The sequence below is a fragment of the Oncorhynchus clarkii genome, chromosome 19 (genome assembly GCF_045791955.1).
Source record: "Oncorhynchus clarkii lewisi isolate Uvic-CL-2024 chromosome 19, UVic_Ocla_1.0, whole genome shotgun sequence".
Lineage (NCBI taxonomy): Eukaryota > Metazoa > Chordata > Actinopteri > Salmoniformes > Salmonidae > Oncorhynchus > Oncorhynchus clarkii.
Window position 1 is genome coordinate 10,264,866 of NC_092165.1, and position 27,898 is coordinate 10,292,763.

The 27,898-nt window shown below is 43.9% G+C and overlaps 1 protein-coding gene across 5 annotated transcripts; it reads left to right on the forward strand.

Moving 5' to 3' along the window:
- The first annotated feature begins 158 nt into the window (after positions 1 to 158).
- LOC139374707 (mothers against decapentaplegic homolog 1) lies at positions 159 to 27,827 on the forward strand. 5 transcript variants are annotated; one of them, XR_011627724.1, is made up of 8 exons: positions 195 to 286; positions 17,215 to 17,830; positions 20,379 to 20,684; positions 21,778 to 21,894; positions 24,048 to 24,269; positions 24,926 to 25,182; positions 25,365 to 26,693; positions 27,439 to 27,827. XR_011627724.1 is itself a non-coding variant. In XM_071115805.1 (7 exons), exons 2-7 carry the CDS (start codon positions 17,431 to 17,433, stop codon positions 25,506 to 25,508), a joined length of 1,446 nt encoding a protein of 481 aa, XP_070971906.1. In that variant the 5' UTR covers positions 159 to 286; positions 17,215 to 17,430; the 3' UTR covers positions 25,509 to 27,827. The 5 variants fall into 5 exon arrangements, 3 of the variants coding, with proteins under 3 accessions (XP_070971906.1, XP_070971907.1, XP_070971908.1); XR_011627726.1 differs by having other exon boundaries at positions 20,379 to 20,660; XM_071115805.1 differs by having other exon boundaries at positions 159 to 286; positions 25,365 to 27,827.
- Positions 27,828 to 27,898: the final 71 nt, after the last annotated feature.

A 27,898-nucleotide genomic window follows, 5' to 3' on the forward strand; every position in this document is an offset into this window, starting at 1 on the left:
AGTCTCCACTGCCAAAATAGCAAAAGAGCTATTTAAAAAAACTCCACGAAAGAATACATTGTTTTATAGTTACATAATCCATTCCACAGTGCATGAAAATGTTAGATGTGTAAAAGTAGGTCTTGTTATTCATGGACCGCCCCAAACTGTATCCCGCGGCATGATACTGGCGCTCCGCGGAGGGTGCGACGGCCCTGCGACTCCCTGACGCCAGTGCGAGGAGACCAGAGACAGGCAGCTGTATAGTATGGGAGCGTTGAGAGCGAGCTTGATAGATGTTTATAAGGTACTGTAAACTTTATTTTTCACCCGTCAAAACACAAACAACCACGGGGGAATGAGTATGTTCGGTTGACTAGATCTATTGCTTATAAGAAAATAATATTTGCAACTTTTTAAAAGGGATAGAGACAGTGAAAGTGTATTTTGAGGCTTCAAACTTTTCTGTCTATCATATTTGGCAACAGAGATTGATTGGCAATTAACGTTAGTAGAATGTGGGATTCATTTCATATTTGTAACATTGTATTGTCGTGTATCCTACAGTTGGAACACGTACTTGTGAAAAAATATTAATAGTGTGCACAATGTGTGTATTTCAATGTGTCAGTCTGCTTTGATGGTTAACCTTTGTGATGCATTGTGTTGGTATGATGTTTGATATCAGTCTGTCCATCTGTATTTGTTGTGATTAAATCTAATATGCTACTGATGTAGGCCTCTTGTACTCAGAAATAGTATCAACATCAGATTTGTGATTTGTTTACTTTCCATCTGTACATGTCATGCAGATTATTTGATTTATGTTCATGCATCATGCATTTAGCAGCAAAACCAAGATGCAAAACCAAGATTTGCGATATTTAATTGGATATTAACAGTGATCTTCATCTCAACGTCAGTGTCCATTTGGAGGGAAGCTGTGTCTCATTGCTAAATGACTTGCTTTAAATAATCAATATAGGCTATCTATCTTTTCCATCGTGTGTTTGCGCGCGCGTGCACATGCATGTGTTAGTGTGCGTGCGTGCGTGCTGCGTGCATTGTGTGTGTGTGTGTGTTCCATGTCTCATGGATGCAGAGCGAGCCTGTGTGACTGTGAGACCCTGAGCAGCAGGGCCAGATCTCCTGACATCATTGAAGATGACATATCAGATTACTCAAAGGACTGGAATTTGTCCTTGTCCATGATTTAGTACAATTGTTGAATCCTGCAGCATTCTTGTCAAATTCAGGTTTGTGTTTTATTATAAATGAACAATTTGTTTCTGTTTTTTGTTGTTGTTGTTGTGAGGCACATGGTGGACTGACAGTTTGGCTTTAGTCACACTTTTAAATAGATATAACGATTGTGATGCAATGCCTGTGTTACATAGTTATAAAGATGTGATATTTCTGCAATGGTCTGATAACAGATAGCTGTTGGGTTCGCTAAAGACAGGACATGTGTACTGTATCTCTAAATCCTAGTGTTGATAGTGATATTGATCATTCATATGCAACATTATCTCAGAGAATGAGGTATTCTTCTGTGTAGTTAACACTGTAAAAATGAGTCCAGTCTTAGCTTAGACATTTAACCTAGATCTTATACAGAGGAAATGGCACATTTCTCAGTTCCTCTTCTGTTCATCTATAGGTGGACATCTCCTGTATTCAGTCTGGTACAGCACATGGTGGACTTGGAGAGACATTTCCCCCTTATAGGAATAAACAAGTTAACCACATTCCAGCCATAACATCATTCTCAGTTCAGACAGAGGCATCCTCAGAATAGCCCTTCTCTATATGTCCGACCCATCCCAGACCCCTCATGATGTGTTGGCCTGAGGTGTCCTCCCGACCATCCCAACCACCACAAACACAACACTTACCCCAAATGCCTGGGATGGTTGGGATTAGAGGTAGACTGATTATGATTTTTCAACGCCGATATTGATTATTGAAGGACCAAAAAAAGCCGATACCAATTAATCGGTCGATTTAAAAAATAATTACATTTGTAATAATGACAATTACAACAATACTGAATTAACATAATGAATATAATACATCAATAAAATCAATTTAGCCTCAAATAAAATGAAACATGTTCAATTTGGTTTAAATAATGCAAAAACAAAGTGTTGGAGAAGAAAGTAAAAGTGCAATATGTGCCATGTAAAAAAGCTAACGTTTAAATTCCTTGCTCAGAACATGAGAACATATGAAAGCTGGTGGTTCCTTTTAACAGGAGTCATCAATATTCCCAGGTAAGAAGTTTTAGGTTGTAGTTATTATAGGAATTATAGGACAAGTTCTCTCTATACTATTTGTATTTCATAAACCTTTGACTATTGGATGTTCTTATAGGCACTTTAGTATTGCCAGTGTAACAGTATAGCTTCCGTCCTTCTCCTCGCCCCTACCTGGGCTCGAACCAGGAACACATCGACAACAGCCACCCTCGAAGCAGCGTTATCCATCGCTCCACAAAAGCCGTGGCCCTTGAAGAGCCATTGGAACAACCACTCCAAGTCTCAGAGCGAGTGACGTTTGAAACGCTATTAGCGCACACCCCGCTAAATAGCTAGCCATTTCACATCGGCTACACCAGCCTAATCTCGGGAGTTGATAGGCTTGAAGTCATAAACAGCTCAATGCTTGAAGCACAGCGATGAGCTGCTGGCAAAACGCACAAAAGTGCTGTTTGAATGAATGCTTACGAGCCTGCTGGTGCCTACCACCGCTCAGTCAGATACTTAGATACTTGTATGCTCAGTCAGATTATATGCAACGCAGGTCACGCTAGATAATATCTAGTAATATCATCAGCCATGTGTAGTTAACTAGTGATTATGATTGATTGTTTTTTATAAGATAAGTTTAATGCTAGCTAGCAACTTACCTTGGCTAACTGCATTTGCGTAACAGGCAGTCTCCTTGTGGAGTGCAACGAGAGAGAGGCAGGTCGTTATTGCGTTGGACTAGTAAACTGTAAGGTTGCAAGATTGGATCCTTCGAGCTGACATGGTGAAAATCTGTCGTTCTGCCCCTGAAAGAGGCAGTTATACCCACCGTTTCTAGGCCGTCATTGAAAATAAGAATGTGTTCTTAACTGACTTGCCTAGTTAAATAAAGATTAAATAAAGGTGTAAAAAAAAAAATACATCGGCAAATCGGCGCCCAAAAATACAGATTTCCGATTGTTATGAAAACTTGAAATCGGCCCTAATTAATCGGCCATTCCGATTAATCGGCCGACCTCTATTGGGTACACATTGGAGCAAGACAGTCCTTTTTCACGAATACGCACCGCATCGATTATATGCACCGCAGGACACGCTCGATAAACTAGTAATATCATCAACCATGTGTAGTTAACTAGTGATTATGATTGATTGATTGTTTTTTATAAGATAAGTTTAATGTTAGCCAGCAACTTACCTTGGCTTCTTACTGCATTCGCGTAACAGGAAGTCTCCTCGTGGAGTGCAATGAGAGGCAGGTGGTTAGAGCGTTGGACTAGTTAACTGTAAAGCTTGTAAGATTGAATCCCCGAGCTGACAAGGTAAAAATCTGCCCCTGAACGAGGCAGTTAACCCACCGTTCCTAGGCCGTCATTGACAATAAAAATGTGTTCTTAACTGACTTGCCTAGTTAAATAAAGATTAAATAAAGGTGTAAAAAAGTAGAAGAAAAATCGGCCAAATCGGTGTCCAAAAATACAGATTTCCGATTGTTATGAAAACGTGAAATCGGCCCTAATTAATCGGCCAGTCCGATTAATCAGTCAACCTCTAGCTGGGATAGCTGATTGATAGCCCATGTGTTGGTTACAGTGGGTGAGTTATGTTTGTGGCTAACGTGAGGTGTGGTGGATGTGTGTGTGTGCTCACGTGTGCGTGTGTGATAACTGACCCTAGATTTGTGTAGACCTCCTGGGTCAATGCTGTGTCTAGTCACCAAGGGCAACACCTCTCTGTCTTCCTGTCTGTCTGTCTGGTTATTTCTGTCTACTGTAGAGGCTGGGGAGGAATGGTTGTTTGGGTGTTGTGGGTAGGCCTAGTTGGTGAGGGCTTGCTTGTCGAAACACATTCTCTCGGCTGCTTTTTGGAGATCATTCATCGATACTCATTCATTGAATTTTGATATCCAGTTTTGGTACTTGATGATTGTTATCTGTGTATTAATGAACACATTACACCTCCTCAATGGCGATGGGTCAGGCCACACAGAGTGAGAGGGAGGCAGCACAACTAAGCCGTATTGTCACTATTTGTGTTGGGCTGCTGAGCTGACAGTTAGAGGGAACACTCTTGTGTGAAGTGGAAGGTTTACGCCGAGAGGCTAGACAGTGTGTGTATTAACGAGAATTTGCATCCCCCTTCGCTCTCCTCCCTCGTTCCTCTCTCTCTCTCCTCACTCTTTCCCCCTCTCTCTCTCGCTCTTTCCTCCCTCGGCCTCTCTGTTCACTCTTTTTCTCTCTCTCAGACACACGTACACACGAACGTACACACTCACACACACACACACGCATGCACACACACCCTCCTCTCCCATCCCTCTCTCCGTTATCTCTCTCCATCTCTTTATCCCTCTCTCCTCTCCTCTTTACCTCTCTTCATCCCTCTCTCCTCTCCTCTTTATCTCTCTGCATCTCTTTATTCCTCTCTCCATCCACTCCTCCCTTCATAGCCAGCGACTCAATTGAGTGGGGGCTAATGGAGGCCCCGTCCAGGCCCTGCTGATAAATAATGTAACTTCTTTATAATGCCCCGTCTCTGGGGAGAGAGCAGAGAGCATCATTACTGGCTCCTCATCCTACAGCCCCGGCCCCTAAATTGATTAACAGCACTGACTGAAGCAGCTAGCGCTAAATGATCAATGGGGTTGGTAGGGATTGGTGGCTAGCAGCTAGCGCAGGCTTGGAACGGCACAGGTCAGGCTAACAGGCCTTGTCAATGACATGTGATCATGGGCTAACCTATTAGATCCCTCTGACTCCCATTAATTCTGCCTGGCTATGCTAACTACTCACCAAAGGGTTAGCGTTAGCGGCAGTTAGCGCACTAACCCAATACAGGCTGGATGAATGGCAGGCAAGGAAGGAAGATAGATAGATAGCTCTGCCTGGGCACTTTTATGTAGCTCTTGTGTAAACGGTGGCGTGTTTCAGCTTAAATGGGCAGAGGGCGGATAAGAGTGGGACCTGTCCGCTACAGATATTTGTGTGATGCTTCACTGGGCCCTACTTGTGTAAGGGAGAGGCGTAACTCTGCATCCCAAATGGCATTCAGGGGGAAAGAGGGGGAGAAAAGGTAACCTAATAACGACCAGCAGAGGGAGACAGGGTGAAGGGAAAGGACAGAAACAAGACACAACATGACAATACATGACAGTACCCCCCCACTCACCGAGCGCCTCCTGGCGCACTCGAGGAGGAAACCTGGCGGCAACGGAGGAAATCATCGATCAGCGCACGGTCCAGCACGTCCCGAGAGGGAACCCAACTCCTCTCCTCAGGACCGTACCCCTCCCAATCTACTAGGTACTGATGACCACGGCCCCGAGGACGCATGTCCAAAATCCTACGGACCCTGTAGATGGGTGCGCCCTCGACAAGGATGGGGGGGGGGGGGGGAAGACGAGCGGGGGCGCGAAGAACGGGCTTGACACAGGAGACATGGAAGACCGGGTGGACGCGACGAAGATATCGCGGAAGAAGAAGTCGAACTGCGACAGGATTGATGATCTGGGAAATACGGAACGGACCAATGAACCGCGGGGTCAACTTGCGAGAAGCGGTCTTAAGGGGAAGGTTCTGAGTGGAGAGCCAAACTCTCTGACCGCGACAATATCTAGGACTCTTAGTTCTATGCTTATTAGCAGCCCTCACAGTCTGCGCCCTATAACGGCAAAGTGCAGACCTGACCCTCTTCCAGGTGCGCTCGCAACGTTGGACAAAAGCCTGAGCGGAGGGAACGCTGGACTCGGCGAACTGAGATGAGAACAGCGGAGGCTGGTACCCGAGGCTACTCTGAAAAGGAGATAGCCCGGTCGCAGACGAAGGAAGCGAGTTGTGGGCATATTCTGCCCAGGGGAGCTGTTCTGACCAAGACGCAGGGTTGCGAAAAGAAAGACTGCGTAAGATGCGACCAATAGTCTGATTGGCCCGTTCTGCTTGACCGTTAGACTGGGGGTGAAAGCCGGAAGAGAGACTGACGGAAGCCCCAATCAAACGGCAAAACTCCCTCCAAAATTGAGACGTGAATTGCGGACCTCTGTCCGAAACGACGTCTGACGGAAGGCCATGAATTCTGAAAACATTCTCGATGATGATTTGTGCCGTCTCTTTAGCAGAAGGAAGCTTAGCAAGGGGAATAAAATGAGCCGCCTTAGAGAACCTGTCGACAACCGTAAGAATAACAGTCTTCCCCGCTGACGAAGGCAGTCCGGTGACAAAATCTAAGGCGATGTGAGACCACGGTCGAGAGGGAATGGGAAGCGGCCTGAGACGGCCGGCAGGAGGGGAGTTACCGGACTTAGTCTGCGCGCAGACCGAACAAGCAGCCACGAAGCGACGCGTGTCATGCTCCCGGGTGGGCCACCAAAAACGCTGGCGAATGGAAGCAAGCGTACCCCGAACGCCAGGGTGGCCGGCTAACTTGGCAGAGTGAGCCCACTGAAGAACGGCCAGACGAGTAGGAACGGGAACGAAAAGAAGGTTCCTGGGACAAGCGCGCGGCGACGGAGTTTGAGTGAGTGCTTGCTTTACCTGCCTCTCAATTCCCCAGACAGTCAACCCGACAACACGCCCCTCAGGGAGAATCCCCTCGGGGTCAGTGGAGGCTACTGAAGAACTGAAGAGACGAGATAAAGCATCAGGCTTGGTGTTCTTAGAGCCCGGACGATAAGAAATCACGAACTCGAAACGAGCGAAAAACAGCGCCCAGCGCGCCTGACGCGCATTAAGTCGTTTGGCAGAACGGATGTACTCAAGGTTCCTATGGTCAGTCCAAACGACAAAAGGAACGGTCGCCCCCTCCAACCACTGTCGCCATTCGCCTAGGGCTAAGCTATTCTCTATATATTACACAACCTATAGGGCCCATAGCACTATGTGCACTCTGTAGGGAATATGGTGCCATTTGGGACACACACTAAGTATGTGTTGGGTAAGAGAGGTTAGAGAAGGGGACTTCTGGGCTGGAAGATGTTTGGGAGGTTAATGTGATTTAGGGAAGAAAGAAAAGTGTAGGTCAGGCTTACCTTTAGGAGGGGGATCGGATATCAGATTATCACAGATCTACGGGGTCGCCTGTAGTAACCAACGACCAGTGATCAAATAATGACTTGTGGTAACCATTTATCAGATAGTGTGTGATCTAGCTTGGTAGTTTTGTGTCTGATGACTAATAAGGTGATACTGAAACCTTACCCATCACATTACTTTTGGTTTCTCATTTACATTTTTACCACTCCTGTTCTCAGAACATTCTGTATAAAGCTAATGTAGGTTTATCAGAGTAGCCTAAACCCTCCCCATTCTATACAGTCCAGAGTAGGGCACAACACCGGCCCCATTCTATACAGTCCAGAGTAGGGCACATCACCGGACCCATTCTATACAGTCCAGAGTAGGGCACAACACCGGCCCCATTCTATACAGTCTAGCATTCTATACAGTCCAGAGTAGGGCACAACAATTCTATACAGTCCAGGCCCCATTCTATACAGTCCAGAGTAGGGCACAACAACACCGGCCCCATTCTATACAGTCCAGAGTAGGGCACAACAACACCGGCCCCATTCTATACAGTCCAGAGTAGGGCACAACAACACCGGCCCCATTCTATACAGTCCAGAGTAGGGCACAACAACACCGGCCCCATTCTATACAGTCCAGAGTAGGGCACAACAACACCAGGCCCCATTCCCCACATTCTATACAGTCCAGAGTAGGGCACAACAACACTGCCCCATTCTATACAGTCCAGAGTAGGGCACAACACCGGCCCCATTCTATACAGTCCAGAGTAGGGCACAACAACACCGGCCCCATTCTATACAGTCCAGAGTAGGGCACAACAACACTGCCCCATTCTATACAGTCCAGAGTAGGGCACAACACCGGACCCATTCTATACAGTCCAGAGTAGGGCACAACACCGGCTCCATTCTATACAGTCCAGAGTAGGGCACAACAACACGGCCCCATTCTATACAGTCCAGAGTAGGGCACAACAACACCGGCCCCATTCTATACAGTCCAGAGTAGGGCACAACACCGGCCCCATTCTATACAGTCCAGAGTAGGGCACAACAACACGGCCCCATTCTATACAGTCCAGAGTAGGGCACAACACCGGCTCCATTCTATACAGTCCAGAGTAGGGCACAACAACACGGCCCCATTCTATACAGTCCAGAGTAGGGCACAACACCGGCCCCATTCTATACAGTCCAGAGTAGGGCACAACAACACACCCCCATTCTATACAGTCCAGAGTAGGGCACAACACCGGCCCAATTCTATACAGTCCAGAGTAGGGCACAACACCGGCCCCATTCTATACAGTCCAGAGTAGGGCACAACACCGGACCCATTCTATACAGTCTAGAGTAGGGCACAACACCGGCCCCATTCTATACAGTCCAGAGTAGGGCACAACACCGGACCCATTCTATACAGTCTAGAGTAGGGCACAACAACACCGGCCCCATTCTATACAGTCCAGGTTAGGGCACAACAACACGGCCCCATTCTATACAGTCCAGAGTATGGCACAACACCGGACCCATTCTATACAGTCCAGAGTAGGGCACAACACCGGCTCCATTCTATACAGTCCAGAGTAGGGCACAACAACACGGCCCCATTCTATACAGTCCAGAGTAGGGCACAACACCGGCCCCATTCTATACAGTCCAGAGTAGGGCACAACACCGGCCCCATTCTATTTTGACTGGTCCACAGACAACCCCATATGAGCATTGTCTGTTTCAAGCGTGAATACAATCCCATTTTGACCTTTTTCATACAGTAATGCTGATCAAACTCTGATCATATATCGGTCATACATTATAGATCCTCCTCAGGTTGGAGATTAGTAGATTCTAATGATGGTAATTGACAGAAGAAACGTCCTGCTTTTTTTTGGACTGAAACAGCTAAATAAATCGTACAGTTTTTAACTGTGAGCGAAAGTCACACCTATTCCCTTCAGCTCCTCAGGTTTGGAAATACCCAAGTAAGGTCTGGACTGGAGAAATCCAGAAGATCTAATCCAAGTGTATGATGTTGTTGACAGTAGGTGACTGTGTAGAGAGCCCTGTCTGTCCAGATGTTCCTGTTACAGTCTATCACTCTCTACTTTCCTGGAATCCTCCATTTGAATTGGATTACGAGTTGTTTTTTTGCAACTGGTCTGGAGTAGAGGTCGACCGATTATGATTTTTCAACGCCGATACCGATTATCGGAGGACAAAAAAAGCCGATACCGATTAATTTGGCCCGATTTAAAAAAACAAACATCTATTTGTAATAATGACAATTACAACAATACTGAATGAACACTTATTTTAACTTAATATAATACATCAATACACTAAATGTAGCCTCAAATAAATAATGAAACATGTTCAATTTGGTTTAAATAATGCAAAAACAAAGTGTTGGAGAAGAAAGTAAAAGTGCAATATGTGCCATGTAAAAAAGCTAACGTTTAAGTTCCTTGCTCAGAACATGAGAACATATGAACGTTGGTGGTTCCTTTTAACATGAGACTTCAATATTCCAAGGTAAGAGGTTTTAGGTTGTAGTTAATATAGAATATATATGACTATTTCTCTCTATACCATTTGTATTTCATATACCTTTGACTATTGGATGTTCTTATAGGCACTTTAGTATTGCCAGTGTAACAGTATAGCTTCCGTCCCTCTCCTCGCTCCTCTCTGGGCTTGAACCAGCAACACAACGACAACAGCACCCTCAAAGCATCGTTACCCATGCAGAGCAACGGAAACAACCACCCCAAGGCTCAGAGCGAGTGAAGTTTGAAGATAGCGCGCGCTAACTAGCTAGCCATTTCACTTCGGTTACACCAGCCTAATCTCGGGAGTTGATAGGCTTGAAGTCATAAACAGCACAATGCTTGATGCACAACGAAGAGCTGCTGGCAAAACGCAAAGAATGTGCAACGAGAGAGAGGCAGGTCGTTATTGCGTTGGACTAGTTAACTGTACATTTGCAAGATTGGATCCCCCGAGCTGACAAGGTGAAAATCTGTCATTCTGCCCCTGAACAAGGCAGTTAACCCACCGTTCCTAGGCCGTCATTGAAAATCAGAATGTGTTCTTAACTGACTTGCCTAGTTAAATACAGATTAAATAAAGGTAAAAAAAAAAAAAAAAGACAAATTGGTGCCCAGAAATACAGATTTCCGATTGTTATGAAAACTTGAAATCGGCCCTAATTAATCGGCCATTCCGATTAATCGGTCGACCTCTAGTCTGGAGCATGTGGTGTGATGGTCTGTCGACTAACTGACTGTCTGTCTGACTGTCTGTCTGAGTGACTGACTGACTGACTAACTGTCAGACTGACTAACTGTCAGACTGACTATCTGGCCGACTGTCATACAGACTATCTGACCGACTGTCAGACTGACTATCTGACCGACTGTCAGACTGACTATCTGACCGACTGTCAGACTGACTATCTGACCGACAGTCAGACTGACTATCTGACCGACTGTCTGACTATCTGACTGTCTGACTGACTGTCTGACTATCTGACCAACCGTCTGACTGACTGTCTGAGTGACTGACTGTCTGACCGACTGTCTGACTATCTGAGTGACTGACTGTCTGTCTGATTGTCTGACTGAATGTCTGACTGACTCTCTGTTTGACTGTCTGACTGACCCATCAAAGCAGGGTTGTGTTTGAGATTGACAGACAAGAGCTCTCTTTTGTATTGAGTTGTGTATCATTACTTTTTACTTTTTACTCTCCTTTTCCGTTCATGAAAAGGTGTCACGCCCTGACCTTAGAGAGCTTTTTATGTCTCTATTTTGGTTTGGTCATGGTGTGATTTGGGTGGGCATTCTATGTTCATTTTTCTATGTTTTGTATTTCTTTGTTCTTTATTTCTTTGTTTGCTGTCTATCGTTGTCTCTGATTGGGAACCATACTTAGGCAGCCTTTTCCCACCTGTGTTTTGTGGGTAGTTATTTTCTGTTTTGTGTTTCTGCACCTGACAGAACTGTTCGTTGTCGTTTTGCTCTTTGTTATTTTGTTTCATTGTTCAGTTTAAATAAAAATCATGAACACTTACCACGCTGCGCTTTGGTTCGATCCTTATTGCAACGACGACCGTTACAAAAGGGAATCTCATCCCAGAATGTCGGGAAAACCTGTAAGAGAGAGAATGGTTTATTTCAAATTCAGTAAGGCAACACAGTATCAATGGCAGCTAATGCTGAATTATTTGACACAATTTACAAAAGTAATAAATACACAATAAAATCTACAACTTAAAAATACATATTTTCTGGAAAAATGCTCTGGGTAACATACAGTACCAGTCAAAAGTTTGGACACACGTACTCATTCAAGGGTTTTTCTTTATTTTTAGTCCATATAATGGCAAGAACAGCTCAAATAAGCAAAGAGAAATGACAATCCATCAATACTTTAAGACATGAAGGTCAGTCAATCTGGAACATTTCTAGAAAGTTTGAAAGTTTCTTCAAGTGCGCTGTGATGAAACTGGCTTTCATGAGGACCACCACAGGAATGGAAGACCCAGAGTTACCGCTGCTGCAGAGGATAAGTTCAGAGAGAAGAGACCTGCTTGGGCCAAGAAACACGAGCAATGGACATTAGACCGTTGGAAATCTGTCCTTTGGTCTGATGAGTCCATGGTCTGATGAGTTTTTTTATATTTTTTATATTTGTTGGACCGCAGAGTGAAGGAAAAGTAGCCAACAGCATATGTGGGAACTCCTTCAAGACTGTTGCATTCCAGGTGAAACTGGTTGAGAGAATGCCAAGAGTGTGCAAAGCTGTCATCGAGGCAAAGCGTGGCTACTTTGAAGAATCTAAAATATAACACTTTTTTGGTTACTACATGATTCTATGTGTTATTTCATAGTTTTGATGTCATCACTGTTATTCTACAATGTAGAAAAGAAAAACCCTTGAATGAGTAGGTGTACAAACTTTTGACTGGTACTGTATATGTATACTGCACAGGAGGCTGGTGGCACATTAATTTGGGACAACGGGCTCGTGGTAATGGAGGGAGTGGAATTAGTGGAATGGTACTATGCGTTTGATTCCATTCCACCTGCGCCGTTCCAGCTATTATTATGAGCTGTCCTCCACTCAGCAGTCTCCACTGGTATACAGAATACATGTAAAGGTCATGTAAAGATCACATAACAACACTGAGACAACGTTTTTACCATCCCTTTCCCATCATAACCCTTCCCATCCCCTGTCCACCCATGGAGAGGTCGAGAGAGAGAGAGACATCTGTCCTCTCTTCTTCAGTCCTCTGAATGTTCTCCCTCTCCACCTGTGGAGAGACCTGCAGGCCTAAACTGGAAGTGATGTCGCTGCTATGCAGGCGGTGGTGATGACAGAGAGAAAGATCCCATAGCTACAGTTGAAGTCGGAACTTTACATACACTTAGGTTGGAGTCATTAAAGCTCGTTTTTCAACCACTCCACAAATTTCTTGTTAACAAACTATAGTTTTGGCAAGTCGGTTAGGACATCTACTTTGTGCATGACAATACTTTTTCCAACAATTGTTTACAGACAGATTATTTCACATATAATTCACTGTATCACATTTGCAGTGGGTCAGAAGTTTACACACACTAAGTTGACTGTGCCTTTAAACAGCTTGGAAAATGACAGAATAGGGTGCCATGGTTTTAGAAGCTTCTGATAGGCTAATATACATCATTTGAGTCAATTGGAAGTGTACCTGTGGATGTATTTCAAGGCCTACCTTCAAACTCAGTGCCTCTTTGCTTGACATCATGGGAAAATGAAAAGAAATCAGCCTCTGAATTTTTTTTGTAGACCTCACAAGTCTGGTTCATCCTTGGGAGCAATTTCTAAATGCCTGAAGGTACCACGTTCATCTGTACAAACAATACTACGCAAGTATAAACACCATGGGACCACGCAGCCGTCATACCGCTCAGGAAGGAGACGCGTTCTGTCTCCTAGAGATGAGCGTACTTTGGTGCGAAAAGTAAAAATTAATCCCAGAACAACAGTAAAGAACCATGTGAAGATGCTGGAGGAAGCAGGTAAAAAAGTATCTCTATCCACAGTAAAACGAGTTCTATATCGACATAACCTGAAATTCCGCTCAGCAAGGAAGAAGCCACTGCTCCAAAACCGCCATTAAAAAATCCAGGCTACGGTTTGCAACAGAACATGGGGACAAAGATCGTACCTTTTGGAGAAATGTTCTCTGGTCTGATGAAACAAAAATATAACTGTTTGGCCATAATGGCCATAGTTATGTTTGGAGGAAAAAGGGGAGGCTTGCAAGCCGAAGAACATCATCCCAACCGTGAAGCATGGGGATGGCAGCATCATGTTGTGGGGGTGCTTTGCTGCAGGTGGGACTGGTGCACTTCACAAAATAGATGGCATCATGAGTCAGGAAAATTATGTGGATATATTGAAGCAACATCTCAAGACATCAGTCGGGAAGTTAAAGCTTGGTCGCAAATGGGTCTTCCAAATGGACAATGTCCCCAAGCATACTTCTATGCTTGGGGTCATTGGGGTCACTTCTAAGTTGTGACATAATGGCTTAAGGACAACAAAGTCAAGGTATTGGAGTGGCCATCAGAAAGCCCTGACCTCAATCCTATAGACAATTTGTGGGATGAAATGAAAAAGCGTGTGCGAGCAAGGAGGTCTACAAACCTGACTCAGTTACACCTGCTCTGCCAGGAGGAATGGGCCAAAATTCACCCAACTTATTGTGGGAAGCTTGTGGAAGGCTACCTGAAACATTTGTCCCAAGTTAAACAATTTTAAGGCAATGCTACATAATACTAATTGAGTATATGTAAACTTCTAACCCACAGCACCTGTTCTCACAGAAACCATCACTGCCTGTTAGTCTGTAGTAGTAGTCTGTAGTACTAGCAGTAGTACTAGTAGTAGTAGTAGTAGTAGCAGTGATAATAGTAGTAGCAGTAGTAATAGTAGTAGAAGTAGTAGTAATGGTAGCAGTAGTAGTAGTAGTAGCAGTAGTAATAGTAGCAGCAGCAGTAGTAATAGTAGTAATGGTAATAGTAGTAACTAGCAGCAGTAGTGGTAATAGTAGTAGTTGTTATAGTAGTAGTAGTAGTAGTAATAGTAGCAGAGGCAGCAGTTGTAATAATAGTAGTAGTAATAGTAGCGGTAGTAATAGTAGCAGCAGTAGTAGTAGTAGTAGTAGCAGTAATAGTAGTAGCAGTAGTAATAGTAGTAGTAGTAATAGTAGTAGTAGTAATAGTAGCAGCAGCAGTAGTAATAGTAGTAGTAGCAGTTGTAATAGTAGTAGTAATAATAGTAGTAGCAGCAGTAGTGGTAATAGTAGTAGTAATTGTAGCATCAGTAGTATTAGTAGTAGTAGCAGTAGTAGTAGTAGTAGTAGCAGTAATAGTAGTAGCAGTAGTAATAGTAGTAGTAGTAATAGTTGCAGCAGCAGTAGTGGTAATAGTAGTAGTAATTGTAGCAGCAGTAGTAGTAATAGTAGTAATAGTAGTAGCGGTAATATTAGTAGTAATAGTAGCAGCAGCAGTAGTAATAGTAGCAGCAGCAGTAGTATTAGTTGTAATAGTAGTAGTAGTAGTAGTAGTAAAGCAGTAGCAATGGTAATAGTATAAATAGTAGCAGTAGTAGTTGTAGTAGAAGTAGTAGCAGTAGTGGTAGTAGCAGCAGTATTAGTAGCAGTAGTAGTAGTAGCAGCAGTTATCGTAGTAGTAGCAGTAGTAGTAGTAATAGTAGCAGTAGTAGTAGTAGCAGCAGTAATATTAGAGGTAGTAGTAGTAGTATTAGTAGTATTTGCAGTAATAATAGTAGTAGTAGTAGTAGTAATAGCAGTAGCAGTGGTATTAGTATTATTAGTAGCAGTAGTAGTTGTAGTAGTAGTAGCAGTAGTAGTAGCAGCAGTAGTAGCAGCAGCAGCAGTGGTAGGAGTAGTAGTAGTAGTAGTAGTAGTACTATTACTATTACTACTACTGCTACTATTACCACTACTGCTGCTACTACTACTACTACTACTACTACTGCTACTACTACTATTCCTACTGCTACTAATACTACTGCTACTATTACTACTACTGCTACTACTACTAATAGTAGTAGTAGTAGCAGTAGTAATAGTAGTAGCAATATTAATAGTAGTAGTGGTAATAATATTAGTAGTAGTATTAGTAATAGTAGCAGTAGGAATAGTAGTAGTAGCAGTAGTAGTAGTAGTAGCAGCAGTAGTGGCAATAGTAGCAGTAGTGGTAATAGTAGTAGTAGTATTAGTAATAGTAGCAGAAGTAGTAGTAATAGTAGCAGCAGCAGTAGTACTATTAGTAGTAGTAATAGCAGTAGCAGTGGTAATAGTATTAGTATTAATAGTAGCAGTAATAGTAGTAGTAGTAGAAGTAGCAGCAATAGTGGTAGTAGCAGCAGTATTAATAGCAGTAGTAGCAGTAGTAGTAGTAATTGTAGCAGTAATAATAGTTGCAGTAGTAGTAGTAGCAGCTGTAATCGTAGTATTAGCAGTAGTAGTAGTAATTGTAGCAGTAATACTAGTTGCAGTAGTAGTAGTAGCAGCCGTAATTGTAGTATTAGCAGTAGTAGTAATAGTAGCAGCAGCAGTGTAATAATAGTAGTAGTAATAGTAGCATCAGCAGCAGTAGTAGCAGTAGTAATAGTAGTAATATCAGTAGTAATAGTAGTAGCAGTATTAGCAGCAGTAATAATAGTAGCAGCAGCAGTAGTAGTAGTAGCAGTAGTTATAGTAGTAGTAGTAGCAGCAGTAGTAGTAGTAGTAGTAGTAGTAATAATAGTAGTGGTAGTAGTAATAGTAGCAGCAGCAGTAGTAATAGTAGCAGTACCTGACTCAGTGGGTGTAAAAATATGATACGTGTGTGTGCGTACTTGTGTACGTGTGTATTTTTGTTGTGGTGGATAGATACAGTATATAATGTTTACAATGAAATGGATGCACAATAAATCTGAGATTTATGTGGGTACCTGTGGGTAGGCTATACTATCCTCAACCAAAATGCTACTTGCTTCCACCACTGCTGAATTCCACAAAAGGAATATGAACTATTGAGTCCCTGGTCTCTTATTTCCCCTCCAGAAGGAGAGAGTGGGCTTGTTTCTCCTGGTGAATTGGTGTCAGGGGACCTCAGTGAATGGGGCACATTTGTCCTGATTTTCACCATGCATTTCCTCTTTTATTGGCCTGGATGTCGCTAGCTGATTCCTGCACTTAAAGCTGTTTGTTGCTGAGTGTTTTATAGAACATTCTTTTGATAATATAAAAACCCAGTGTAGTCAATAAAGTTCTGTTTCCTTTCAAGTGCGGCCAAATCCTACCTCAACAATTCTGCTTTGTTGGTCTAATTAAATTGATGTTTTATGTGTATTTTCTTATTCAACTAAATCATTTGGATAATGAATGTTATTGGATAATGCAGATAATTGTATGTAACTGCCCCAATTGATATGGCAGAGTTCTAGCATACTTCCCAGGATGCATGCCCAATACATGACTTCATTCTACTTAGTTTGCTGATATTGTGTTGATATTGAAACAGAGGTCTCTCTGAGTGACACTTGAGAGTGGTTATGTGATGGTAACAGGGCCGTGTGTACAGGAAGTTATCTGGAGAATGGCTGCTGACTGTAGTGGGACGGTGTTCATTGTGACCCCACTGCTGTCAATTCCCAGAAGTCATAACACAGTGACATCATTGGCCCTCTCTCCTCGCACGGCCAATGTTGTTCTGCCAATAGAGAGAATCACTCCGTTTCCTTTGGAGGGTCGCTAGTTGCTTTCCAGGCAAGATTAGTGGAAACACTGATATCTCTTCCTTCAACTGTCCACTTGAAGGGAATCTGTTGAACTGTTTGTCTATGTTAGAAGTGTTATGGATTTCGTTAGCATTGGTTTGATCTCCTCCATCTTCCTCCTAGGTGTCCTGTTCAGAAGTTCTGTCCTGAAGCTTTGAAGACTGAGGACTACCCAGCCATCTCAGTGGCACCTAAAAAAATACAACAGCAGCTTTTAACCTCCAACTTTTTCCCTCACCAAGTGGACTCTCTCTCCATTGTAAAACCCAACCCCGCACACTCACGTGTAGCGTCCCGAAAACGCCACGGTCGCAAGAGGCGACAGACACAAACGTCACCATGAACGTCACCTCCCTGTTCTCCTTCACCAGCCCGGCCGTCAAGCGCCTCCTCGGCTGGAAACAAGGAGACGAAGAGGAAAAATGGGCGGAGAAAGCCGTGGACGCGCTGGTGAAGAAACTGAAGAAGAAGAAGGGAGCAATGGAGGAGTTGGAGAGGGCTCTGAGCTGCCCGGGTCAGCCCAGTAACTGTGTCACCATCCCTCGCTCCCTAGATGGAAGACTCCAGGTGTCCCACAGGAAGGGCTTACCCCATGTTATCTACTGTAGGGTGTGGAGGTGGCCTGACCTGCAGTCTCATCATGAGCTCAAGGCTCTGGAGTGCTGTGAGTACCCGTTTGGCTCCAAGCAGAAGGATGTCTGCATCAACCCGTACCACTACAAGAGAGTGGATAGTCCAGGTGAGTGGGGGGGGGGGGGGGGTTATAGCATTAGAGTGTTTATGTTGTGGTGAAAAGTAAATGTAAAATTATCATCAAGGTTGATATGCTTTTTAATTAAGTTTTGTGTAAATATATCACAAGTTTATCCACTAGATCTTTCCAGCCCAATTCCCCATTTACTTCATGTTTGATTTATGACCCCTTTCGAAATGTGTTTTGATAGTTCCTACATTTCCTATGATCCTTCACATCACTCTTGAACATGAAACATTAATGGTGAACCATACACATAACCCCATAACATACCCACCCCAGCAGCCTGTTCCTCCCCTATCATCAGCCGTATGTTATCTCATCTCTGCTCGTGGCTTTCCCCTTCCCATGGTTTCTGCAGATGTTCTCCCCCCCCTTTCATATCCTCCCCGTGTCAGCCAGGTGTTCTAATCTGTCTGAACTGAAACTCCGGAGAAACAAAACACCACCACACACTATAGATATGCCTCAGAAAACTCAGCTTGTCTGTCTGCTAAGCAAAAGATGAGGCCCAGCTGACTAGACAGAAACAGCTGTCCACAGGGTGCTACAGGAAGGGGGGCGAGTGTGTGTCAGTGTGTGTGTGTGTGTGTGTGTGTGTGTGTGTGTGTGTGTGTGTAGCAGGAAATTCCAGCCGGGGGAGAATGAGGGCTTTGTTTTTGGCATGCTCTGTGCGGCTGGTCGGGCCGGGGAACACACACACACACCACACGTGTTGTTTCTCTGAGGAAGAAGGGGACAGGAAGCCACACACAATGGGAGGGAGGAGCGGATGCCCGCCTCACACACTTGTTTTAACAACTGGGCTGTAGCACCTGTCCGTCCACACCTCCCCCATCACACACACACACACACACACACACACACACACACACACACACACACACACACACACACACACACACACACACACACACACACACACACACACACACACACACACACACACACAGACAGACAGACAGACAGACAGACAGACAGAGCTAGTTCCAAAGCAGTAACACCAGGATAGAACAGATAACATGAAACGCCCTGACACTAGTTTTATATAGAACAATAGCCAGGGTTCGGACTCGACCTTGGGATTTGGTTATGCAATAATATTCAATAGGGGGAAAAAATTACGTTCAAACTAAATTTGTCAACAGAATATGCTGTAATTAGAATTTAAAACACAACTTTTGACCAGTAATCTTTCTCATTGTAGCATTTTATTGGGATAGCGGATACCTAGTCAGTTGCACAACTGAATGATTTCAACCGATATGTGTCTTTTGCATTTAACTCAATCAGAGAGGTGTGGGGGGCTGCCTTAATGGACATAATTGGCACCTGGGGAGCAGTTGTTGTTGGGATTTAACTAACTGCCTTACTCAAGGGCAGAACGGCAGATTTTTCACCTTGCCAGCTTGGAGCTTTGAACCAGCGACTTTTCAGATTACTAGCCCAACGCTCTTAACCGCTAGCCTATCTGCCTCCATTGACAAAACTCTTAGTTTCAGTATTATTTAATGATATATTTATTACCTATTTGTGGATATTGGTGGAACAGATCTCTAGTGGTTTATATCTGATCTCATACCTCTGAATGGTCTTCACATCACCATCCAGCCACAATCATATTTTTGTGATAGATTCTTCATAAATGGACTCACTCACCTCAGAGATGTTTTCTCTGAACAGGATGTCTGGTACAGAGGCCAAATACTGCTGGCTAAACCAACACGCTGCAAGCTGCAATTCCAAAAATGCAGGGGCATCTGCAAATGTGCACAGTGAATAGAGAGAGAGGGAGGAGGGAAAGAGAGAAAGAGAGAGGCATTTTATGATGCTATAATTAAAGTACTCTGTCCTTCCTGGCTCTGTGTGTGTGTGTGTGTGTGTGTGTGTGTGTGTGTGTGTGTGTGTGTGTGTGTGTGTGTGTGTGTGTGTGTGTGTGTGTGTGTGTGTGTGTGCGCGCGCTAACTGGACTCATGGGGCTTAGGGACACAAAGAGAGGGCTAACCCCCTACCCTCGCTACCCACAATACCCTTGCTAGCAGGGTCAGCCTTTGCATCATAGCAGGTATTCAACTAAAAAGGCTCTGAACATCTCAATGAAACTAAATGGGGAATAATAATAGGTCTGCTGAGAGTTGTAAAGACTAGAATATTTAATGATTGGAATATTGATTATAGAGCAGAGTGTATTTGGATGTGCCTTTCATTTGAAACGTGAACTGGCCTCACCTATCATGAATGTGTTATATAGTGTCTATCTATGCAATGGTGCAAGAGACCCGGCAGCCATTTTGTGCAGAATCGGGCCATAACTTACCATTCAAAGCAGTATAGAGATACAGAAACTGCTCCTGTAACTAACCTTGGGTCGTGTTCATTAGAGTACACAACAGAAAACATTTAACAGCAGAAAACAAAATGTATTTCTTATTGGGCAAGTCCAGGTTGTCCCTCCATGTTTCTGTCTGTTTTCTTCGGTTTCATGCCAACTGAACATGACCCTGATGTCCTCTCTCCTTCCCCTCTGTCTCAGTGCTGCCCCCGGTGTTGGTCCCGCGGAATAGCGAGTTCAATGCCAAACACAGCATGCTACCACGCTTCCGCAACCCTCTGCACCAGAACGAGCCCCACATGCCCCAGAACGCCACCTTCCCAGAGTCCTTCTCCCAGGCGAACACACAGATGAACTTCCCCCAGACACAGACACACTCCCCTGGGGGGAACAGCTACCCCGGCTCCCCTGGTAGTGGCAGCAGTGCAACCTTCCCCCACTCCCCCACCAGCTCTGACCCAGGCAGCCCATTTCAGATGCCAGGTGAGCCGCCAGGTCAGATGCCAGGTACAATTCACTAATAACTTTTATAACGGTTAGTGTGGTAACAATGTATTGAATTATGCCATCACCCTCTTGGGTATCTACACTGTGTACAAAACATTATGAACACCTTCCTAATATTGAATTGCAGACCCTTTCCCTCAGAACAGCCTCAACTGGCTTGGGCACGGACTCTACAAGGTGTCAAAAGCTTTCCACAGGGATGCTGGCCCATGTTGACTCCAATGCTTCCCACAGTTGTGTCAAGTTGGCTGAATGTCCTTTGGGTGGTGGGTCATTCTTGATACACACGGGAAACTGTTGAGCTTGAAAACCCAGCAGCGCTGCAGTTCTTGACACACTCAAACCGGTTTGACCTGGCACCTACTACTATACCCCGTTCAAAGGCACTTCAATCTTTTGTCTTACCCATTCACCCTCTGAATGGCACACATACACAATCCATGTCTCAATTGTCTCCAGGCTTAAACATCCCTTATTAACCCGTCTCCTCCCCTTCATCTACACTGATTGAAGAGAGATTTAACAAGTGACATCAATAAGGGATCATACATTCACCTGGATTCACCTGGTCAGTCTGTCATGGAAAGAGCAGGTGTTCATAATGTTTTGGACACTCAGTGTATATGTGTGTGTTTGGCAAATGGCTGATCCAATATAAACAATGGAATAGGCTAAACAGCAATAGACTTACTGCTGTTGATGACAGTAAGTAAAGGACATATGACAGGAATATTCAGGTAGCTGTACTGTGTAGGTCAGCGTTTCCCAAACTCGGTCCTCGGGACTCCAATGAGTGCACGTTTTAGTTTTTGCACTAACCCTACACAGCTGATTCAAATGATCAAAGCCTGTTGGCTATTTGAATCAGCTGTGTAGTGTTAGGGCAAAACCCAAAACGTACACCCCTTGGGGTCCCGAGGACTTTGGGAAACTCTGGTGTAGGTAAAGGTGTTTTTGTCAGCATGTTGGACTAAACCAAAGGCTCCAAAACAGATAAAGCTGGTAAGTCAATGTTCAGTATACAGTGACAGTTGGAAGACTTCTTTCTCTCTGGTTTAAACCCCTTCTCACCCCTCTCTCTGCCCTCCTCCAGAGACCCCCCCTCCAGCCTACTTGCCCCCAGAGGAGCGGATGACTCAGGACTGCCCTCAGCCCATGGACACCAACCTGATGGTCCCCGCGTTGCCCCTGGAGATCAGCAACAGGCCAGGTAATCACCCTCTTAGAGCTGTCAGCGCCCCACCAGCTCGTACTACAGGTGCAAGGGGTTTTCTGGGTACAAGTACACAACCATGACACACTCTGCTTTTTATTTGTCGTGGTGAATCAAACTCAGTTTTAATAGGCTATGTAGTTGAAAATAACACTTGAAAAGTAGTCGTGGTTGTTGGGGTTTGTGGTAGTGTTCATTAAAGTTCTCATGCATGCTGTGAAGCTAGTAAGAAAAACGGATGTAGGTGCTTTATCCCTCTGTTAAAATAAGGGGTGATTCATGTGATGACCTTCAAAATTGCACATCATGAGTTGGAAAAGATTAGCTAAAAAACAATTTCCTTCATATATTCAATTAAAAGAGAATTAAAGGGGAATTTTATATGATCATTAATGCAGGGTAAATGGAAAATAACATGAATGTGTATCCATGTTCAGAAAAGCAGAGGATCTCGCACCATTTTGAGGCATTAGGTTTTAGATTTTAGTATGATGAACACAAACGCGTCAGTCTATACATGCAACCCAGAGGAAAGATCAGAGAGTCTGCCAATTAAGTATGGTCTCAGAGCAGTTTTTACGAGGCCTTTAAAAGCTTCTGGCTGACATCATCTCTGCCGGTGGTAATTAACTGAAAGCTCGTTAAGAATTGGCCTCACTAATTACATCCAACTTTTATATCTGAAACACTTGTTTCAAAAAAAAATAAAAACTGGTTGAGAACCCTTGTTTGCTACCACCTACCTCAACTGTGGTTCAGTCAATCGTTAGTTGCTGTGGAGATCTGGCATTCCTACACATCACCCATCTGAACAGCCAGTCCATACGCAAAAGTCATGTATGCCACCAGTCATGCAGGCTGTTTACATGGCAAAAGATAACGTGTCAAAGGGGTTTGATTTTTGAAGTTGAAGCAATTTTGTAGTGTCTACAGTACACAGTCTGTGGATACTTTCAGCAGCCAAGGTATTGGGCAGAATTGTACAAACTGTTTACGCTCGCTAAAACCAGTATTGCAATCTCCTTACCAATCTCCCTATATAATTGTTACACATCCAGTCACAGTAGTATCCCCACCCACACAGATGGATATTGCAATGGGTGTGGAGAAATACTCCCTGGAAGTGGTGATTGGGGAATTTTCTATCCTTCCCCAAGCTGCATCCTGTGTAGTGTTCTAGGGGTCCGCGCCGTTTCCATTGTGGATCTAGGAAAAGCATAGACCAAATACACCTGATGGCCGCTACTCTCAGCAGAGGAAGTTAGGGAGGAGTATGCCGCTTGGATAAACTCTCCCTCCGTCCCTTAGAGAGAGGAGGCCAGCTGGCATAAAGCTCACCCAAGATACCGGGCAGAGAGAGACGGCACCAGGCGGGCACCGGCTTGGTCTATTGACTGACTGCTTGACTCAATAAATACCGATCCCAGACCAGACTAGACTGCCCGCAGTCAGTGGACAGTATTTGATCAAGACTGGCCCTGTCCAGACTGACCACAGTCAGTCTACTGGGGTTGGATGGATTTGTCAGCATTGATTTTCTGTTTCTGTTGTATGCAAACATGACCTATAGCTCTCTGTGTGAACTCAGACTTAACGTCACATACCACACATTTCATACACCTTTCCCACGTTTTGTCATCAACATACAAATCACAATTTTTTTCTCTAATTCTAGTAAAAGAAGAAGGAGATGAAAGATGAACATCTGCTATATCGGACTGCAGCTCAAAGTCAGACTAGACAGACAGACTTTAACAGAACAGAAGGCTTGATGCTCATGAGCCACTCCAGTCAATCTGCACGTGCGTGCGTGTGTGCTTAAATGTCTCACTGTGTGTGTGTGTGTGTGTGTGTGTGTGTGTGTGTGTGTGTGTGTGTGTGTGTGCCTGTGTGTGTGTGTGTGTGTGTGTGTGTGTGTGTGTGTGCCTGTGTGTGTGTGTGTGTGTGTGTGTGTGTGTGTGTGTGTGTGTGTGTGCCTGAGTGTGTGTGTTTGATCATACACACATCTCACCCTTTCTGTGTGTGTTTGACATCCTGTACAGATGTTCAGCCGGTGGCCTACGAGGACGACAAACACTGGTGCTTCATAGTGTACGACAAGCTGAACAACCTCCCTCTCATCCCTGTCTCCTCTCCTCCCGTTCTCCTAGATGTTCAGCCGGTGGCCTACGAGGAACCTAAACACTGGTGCTCTATAGTGTACTACGAGTTGAACAACCGGGTGGGCGAGGCGTTCCAGGCCAACTCTACCAGCGTCCTGGTCGACGGCTTCACCGACCCGTCCAACAACCGCAACCGTTTCTGCCTGGGCCTCCTCTCCAACGTCAACCGCAACTCAACCATAGAGAACACCCGGCGACACATTGGCAAAGGTAAAAATGGCCATGGATGGGAAAACTTATATGGCCTTATATTATCCCAAATATAAGGCCATGGGCACACTGTCCACAGGACTGGTTCAATTGTTAGTGTCAGTGTTTCTTTTTTTTATTTCACCTTTATTTAACCAGGTAGGCCAATTGAGAACAAGTTCTCATTTACAAAGGCGACCTGGCCAAGATAAAGCAACATAAACAAACGTACAGTCAATAACACAATAACACAAAGAAAAATCTATATACAGTGTGTGCAAATGGAGTAAGGAGGTAAGGCAATAAATAGACCATAGTAGCAAAGTAATTACAATTTAGCAAATTAACACTAGAGTGATACATGTGCAGATGATGATGTGCAAGTAGAAATACTGGTGTGCAAAAGAGCAAAAAGTAAATAAAACAATATGGGGATGAGGTAGGTAGATTGGATGGGCTATTTACAGATGGGCTATGTACAGCTGCAGCGATCGGTAAGCTGCTCAGATACAGTGTGTTATGGGCTGTGGCTAAATAGGAGTGGTGCTGTCCAATCAGCATTTTAATGGATCAATTAAGAATCCAAGCAAGTTGCCAAAGGCAAGAATATTCCATTCTAATCTACTGTACTCTACTCCATTCTAGTCCCATGTAACCCTCTCTTCCCCTCTCCCCAGGAGTCCACCTGTACTATGTGGGAGGTGAAGTGTATGCTGAATGTCTGAGTGACAGCAGCATCTTCGTCCAGAGTCGGAACTGTAACTACCACCATGGCTTCCACCCCACCACCGTCTGTAAGATCCCCAGCGGCTGCAGCCTCAAGATCTTTAACAACCAGGAGTTTGCTGAGCTGCTGGCCCAGTCCGTCAACCACGGGTTTGAGGCTGTCTACGAGCTGACCAAGATGTGCACCATCCGCATGAGCTTCGTCAAGGTAACCGTCATAGACATACATCCCATAATATAGAGAATATAATGTTAAATGGTTCAGAATGAATGATGGGGTCATGAGATGAAGACGAGGAAATTCAAAGAATAAAGGAAATGCGATTGAAAGAGCCATGATGATAATACCTGTCCCTAAAGAGAATATCGCTCTTCCTCTTGCTCTCCCAGGGCTGGGGTGCAGAGTACCACCGCCAGGACGTGACCAGCACCCCCTGCTGGATTGAGATCCACCTGCACGGTCCTCTGCAGTGGCTGGACAAGGTGCTAACCCAGATGGGCTCCCCCCACAACCCCATCTCCTCCGTGTCCTAGACAAAACTTTCCCCAGGCCCCAGGGCTGTCCAAACCCAGCATTTAGGTTCCAGTGGGATGGGTGGGTTTCAGGTTGGGGGTCAATTCTAATTGAAATCAGTCAATTCAGGAAGTAAACTGGAATTTTAAGAGAATCTAAATTAAAATTGGAAATTCAGTTTATTTACTGTATTGACTGAATTGAAATGGAATTGACCCCAACCCTGGTGGGTTTGTACTTGAGAGATTATGTCTGAAATTGGGCACATTGCAGACTGGGACGTGTGGGGGGGGGGGGGATAGAAGCATCTGGAAGATACTTGATCTTTGTGACCAACTGTAATAATTATCAATCAGACTCGAATCATTATAAACTAATCATCAATTTAGCATTACGCAAAGTATCCTCCTCATATGTGGCCCATATTCAGGAAGAGTCTGAACGAGGATCAGTTTGGCCTTTTAGATCAGAATGAATAAATGTATATGGACTGGGGGGACCTGAACATAGATCAGCACTCTAATACGTGAATATGGGTCCCTGATCTTGTTCTGGCAGTTTTTCGCTCTTTCTTTCCCCTTCCCCTGTTTTTTGGGTTAACATTGGAAACCCATAAAGCCAGTTTCATGTGTTGCTACAACGAAAAATGTGTACAGAATTGGAAGGATTGGAAGACAACCAATATGGATGAAAAAATGTAGAAATATGATGTTTCTTATGAACATATTTAGAACGTAGGAAGATACTGAGGTCAGTAAATACAAATGTCTCTCCAGAGTTTTTTTTAGGTTTTGGCAAATAAAAAGAGTTGAAGAAAAAGACCCCTACATAAAATCCCTTTAGATTATTTACAAACCCTGTCATGAGGAGAAATCAGGAGAGGGCATCCGTGGGAGCGGGGCGGGAGAGTGAGGTGGGCATTGTGGGATTGTGCTCACAGGACATAAGATTAAAAAATTGTACATAAATAAATATTTCTCTTGTGTTACACCCGTGTTACAACTGAACTTAATGACTTGAATCGTGTTTTAGGCATACTCAACATTAGATCAAAGTGCTGTGCAGTCAGTTTTGCAAACGCGTAGTTTGGTTTAGTGTAGCAAATCACCGTTTGGCTTGTTTAGGTAATGACTGAAGAATGACACGAGACAGAGACAGAGACAGAGACGGGCACAAGCGTATGATAGTTCAGTTTGACCCTAGCTGTGCATGGTACAGCAAAAAAAGAAAATAATCAATTGTAGAGTCACATAGAGCCCCACAGTGGAGGTGTCATAATACCCATAAAACCTAGTGGTCAAACAGGGAAATGGTTCCAATCATTTTTCCCATAGGGGATTTCAGAAACACTACAAATAAGGGCTATGTTTTGAAGCTTACCTTGGCGTGACATTTTTGATAACCATGTAAATCGCTCTTGGACAAGGTGACTTTTATCAGTATATTATGCTATTTACTCTCAGATTTGAAAATGCTAATTAACATCAAAGTAGACATCATGCAAAACTACAAATCCTTTCAAGCTCCTGCAGGTCATCACTAGCTGATACCTTTGCTAACAGGTATTGTCAATTTAGAACTTGCACAAGACAGTTAACAGAATTGTTCATTTAAAGAAATGTAACCAATTTATTCATTACTACATTTAGCTAACATTAGATAGTTAATCCAGAGATTCTTACCTTTGCCTCGATTCGGCAGGCTCGTCCAGATCATCATGGCATTTATAGTTCTTTATGATAGCCACATTAGCAGCTAATTAGCGTTTCATTTTTGGGGGCGAATATATTGCTACGTCACCTTGTCCTAGAGAGATTTACACGGTTGTCAAAATGTCAGGCCAAGGTAAGCCTTCATGAAACAAGCCCTCATTGAAATGTTTCTAAAATCCCCAATGGGAAAATGAATGGTGGAATAACGATTGGAACCATTTCTCTGTTTGACCGCTAGGGTTTATGGATATTATGACACGTAAAACAATGGCATCCTTCAGAACTTGTTGACCAAAAAAAAAAAATGTAGTTTCACTGGTGAGTAAGTTACTGATGGCCCTAATACATGATTTGATCATTTAAAAAAAAATGCAGACTGTTTTTGTCTTTCAATTATTTTTGGCTTAGAAAACCCCATCCGCTATTACAAGTTGTATTGATTTTTGTATTGTTTTGAATATGTTTTCTTGATGTTTCTTGTTATCTGCACTTTCACGGATTGTTGCCTCTTCTCTTTTAGTTTTTTTCTTTGCGCTGTTTTTGCTGAGTAGTACTCCCAGAAAGCACTTTTATTCCATGAATATCAAGTCTCTACTGGAAGATTCAATAAATAAAGTTGTTTCATTACCTGTGGCCTTATATTGTTTTCATTTCAATGTCCACGGATGTCAACACGTGTAATGTTGGTATCATAAGCT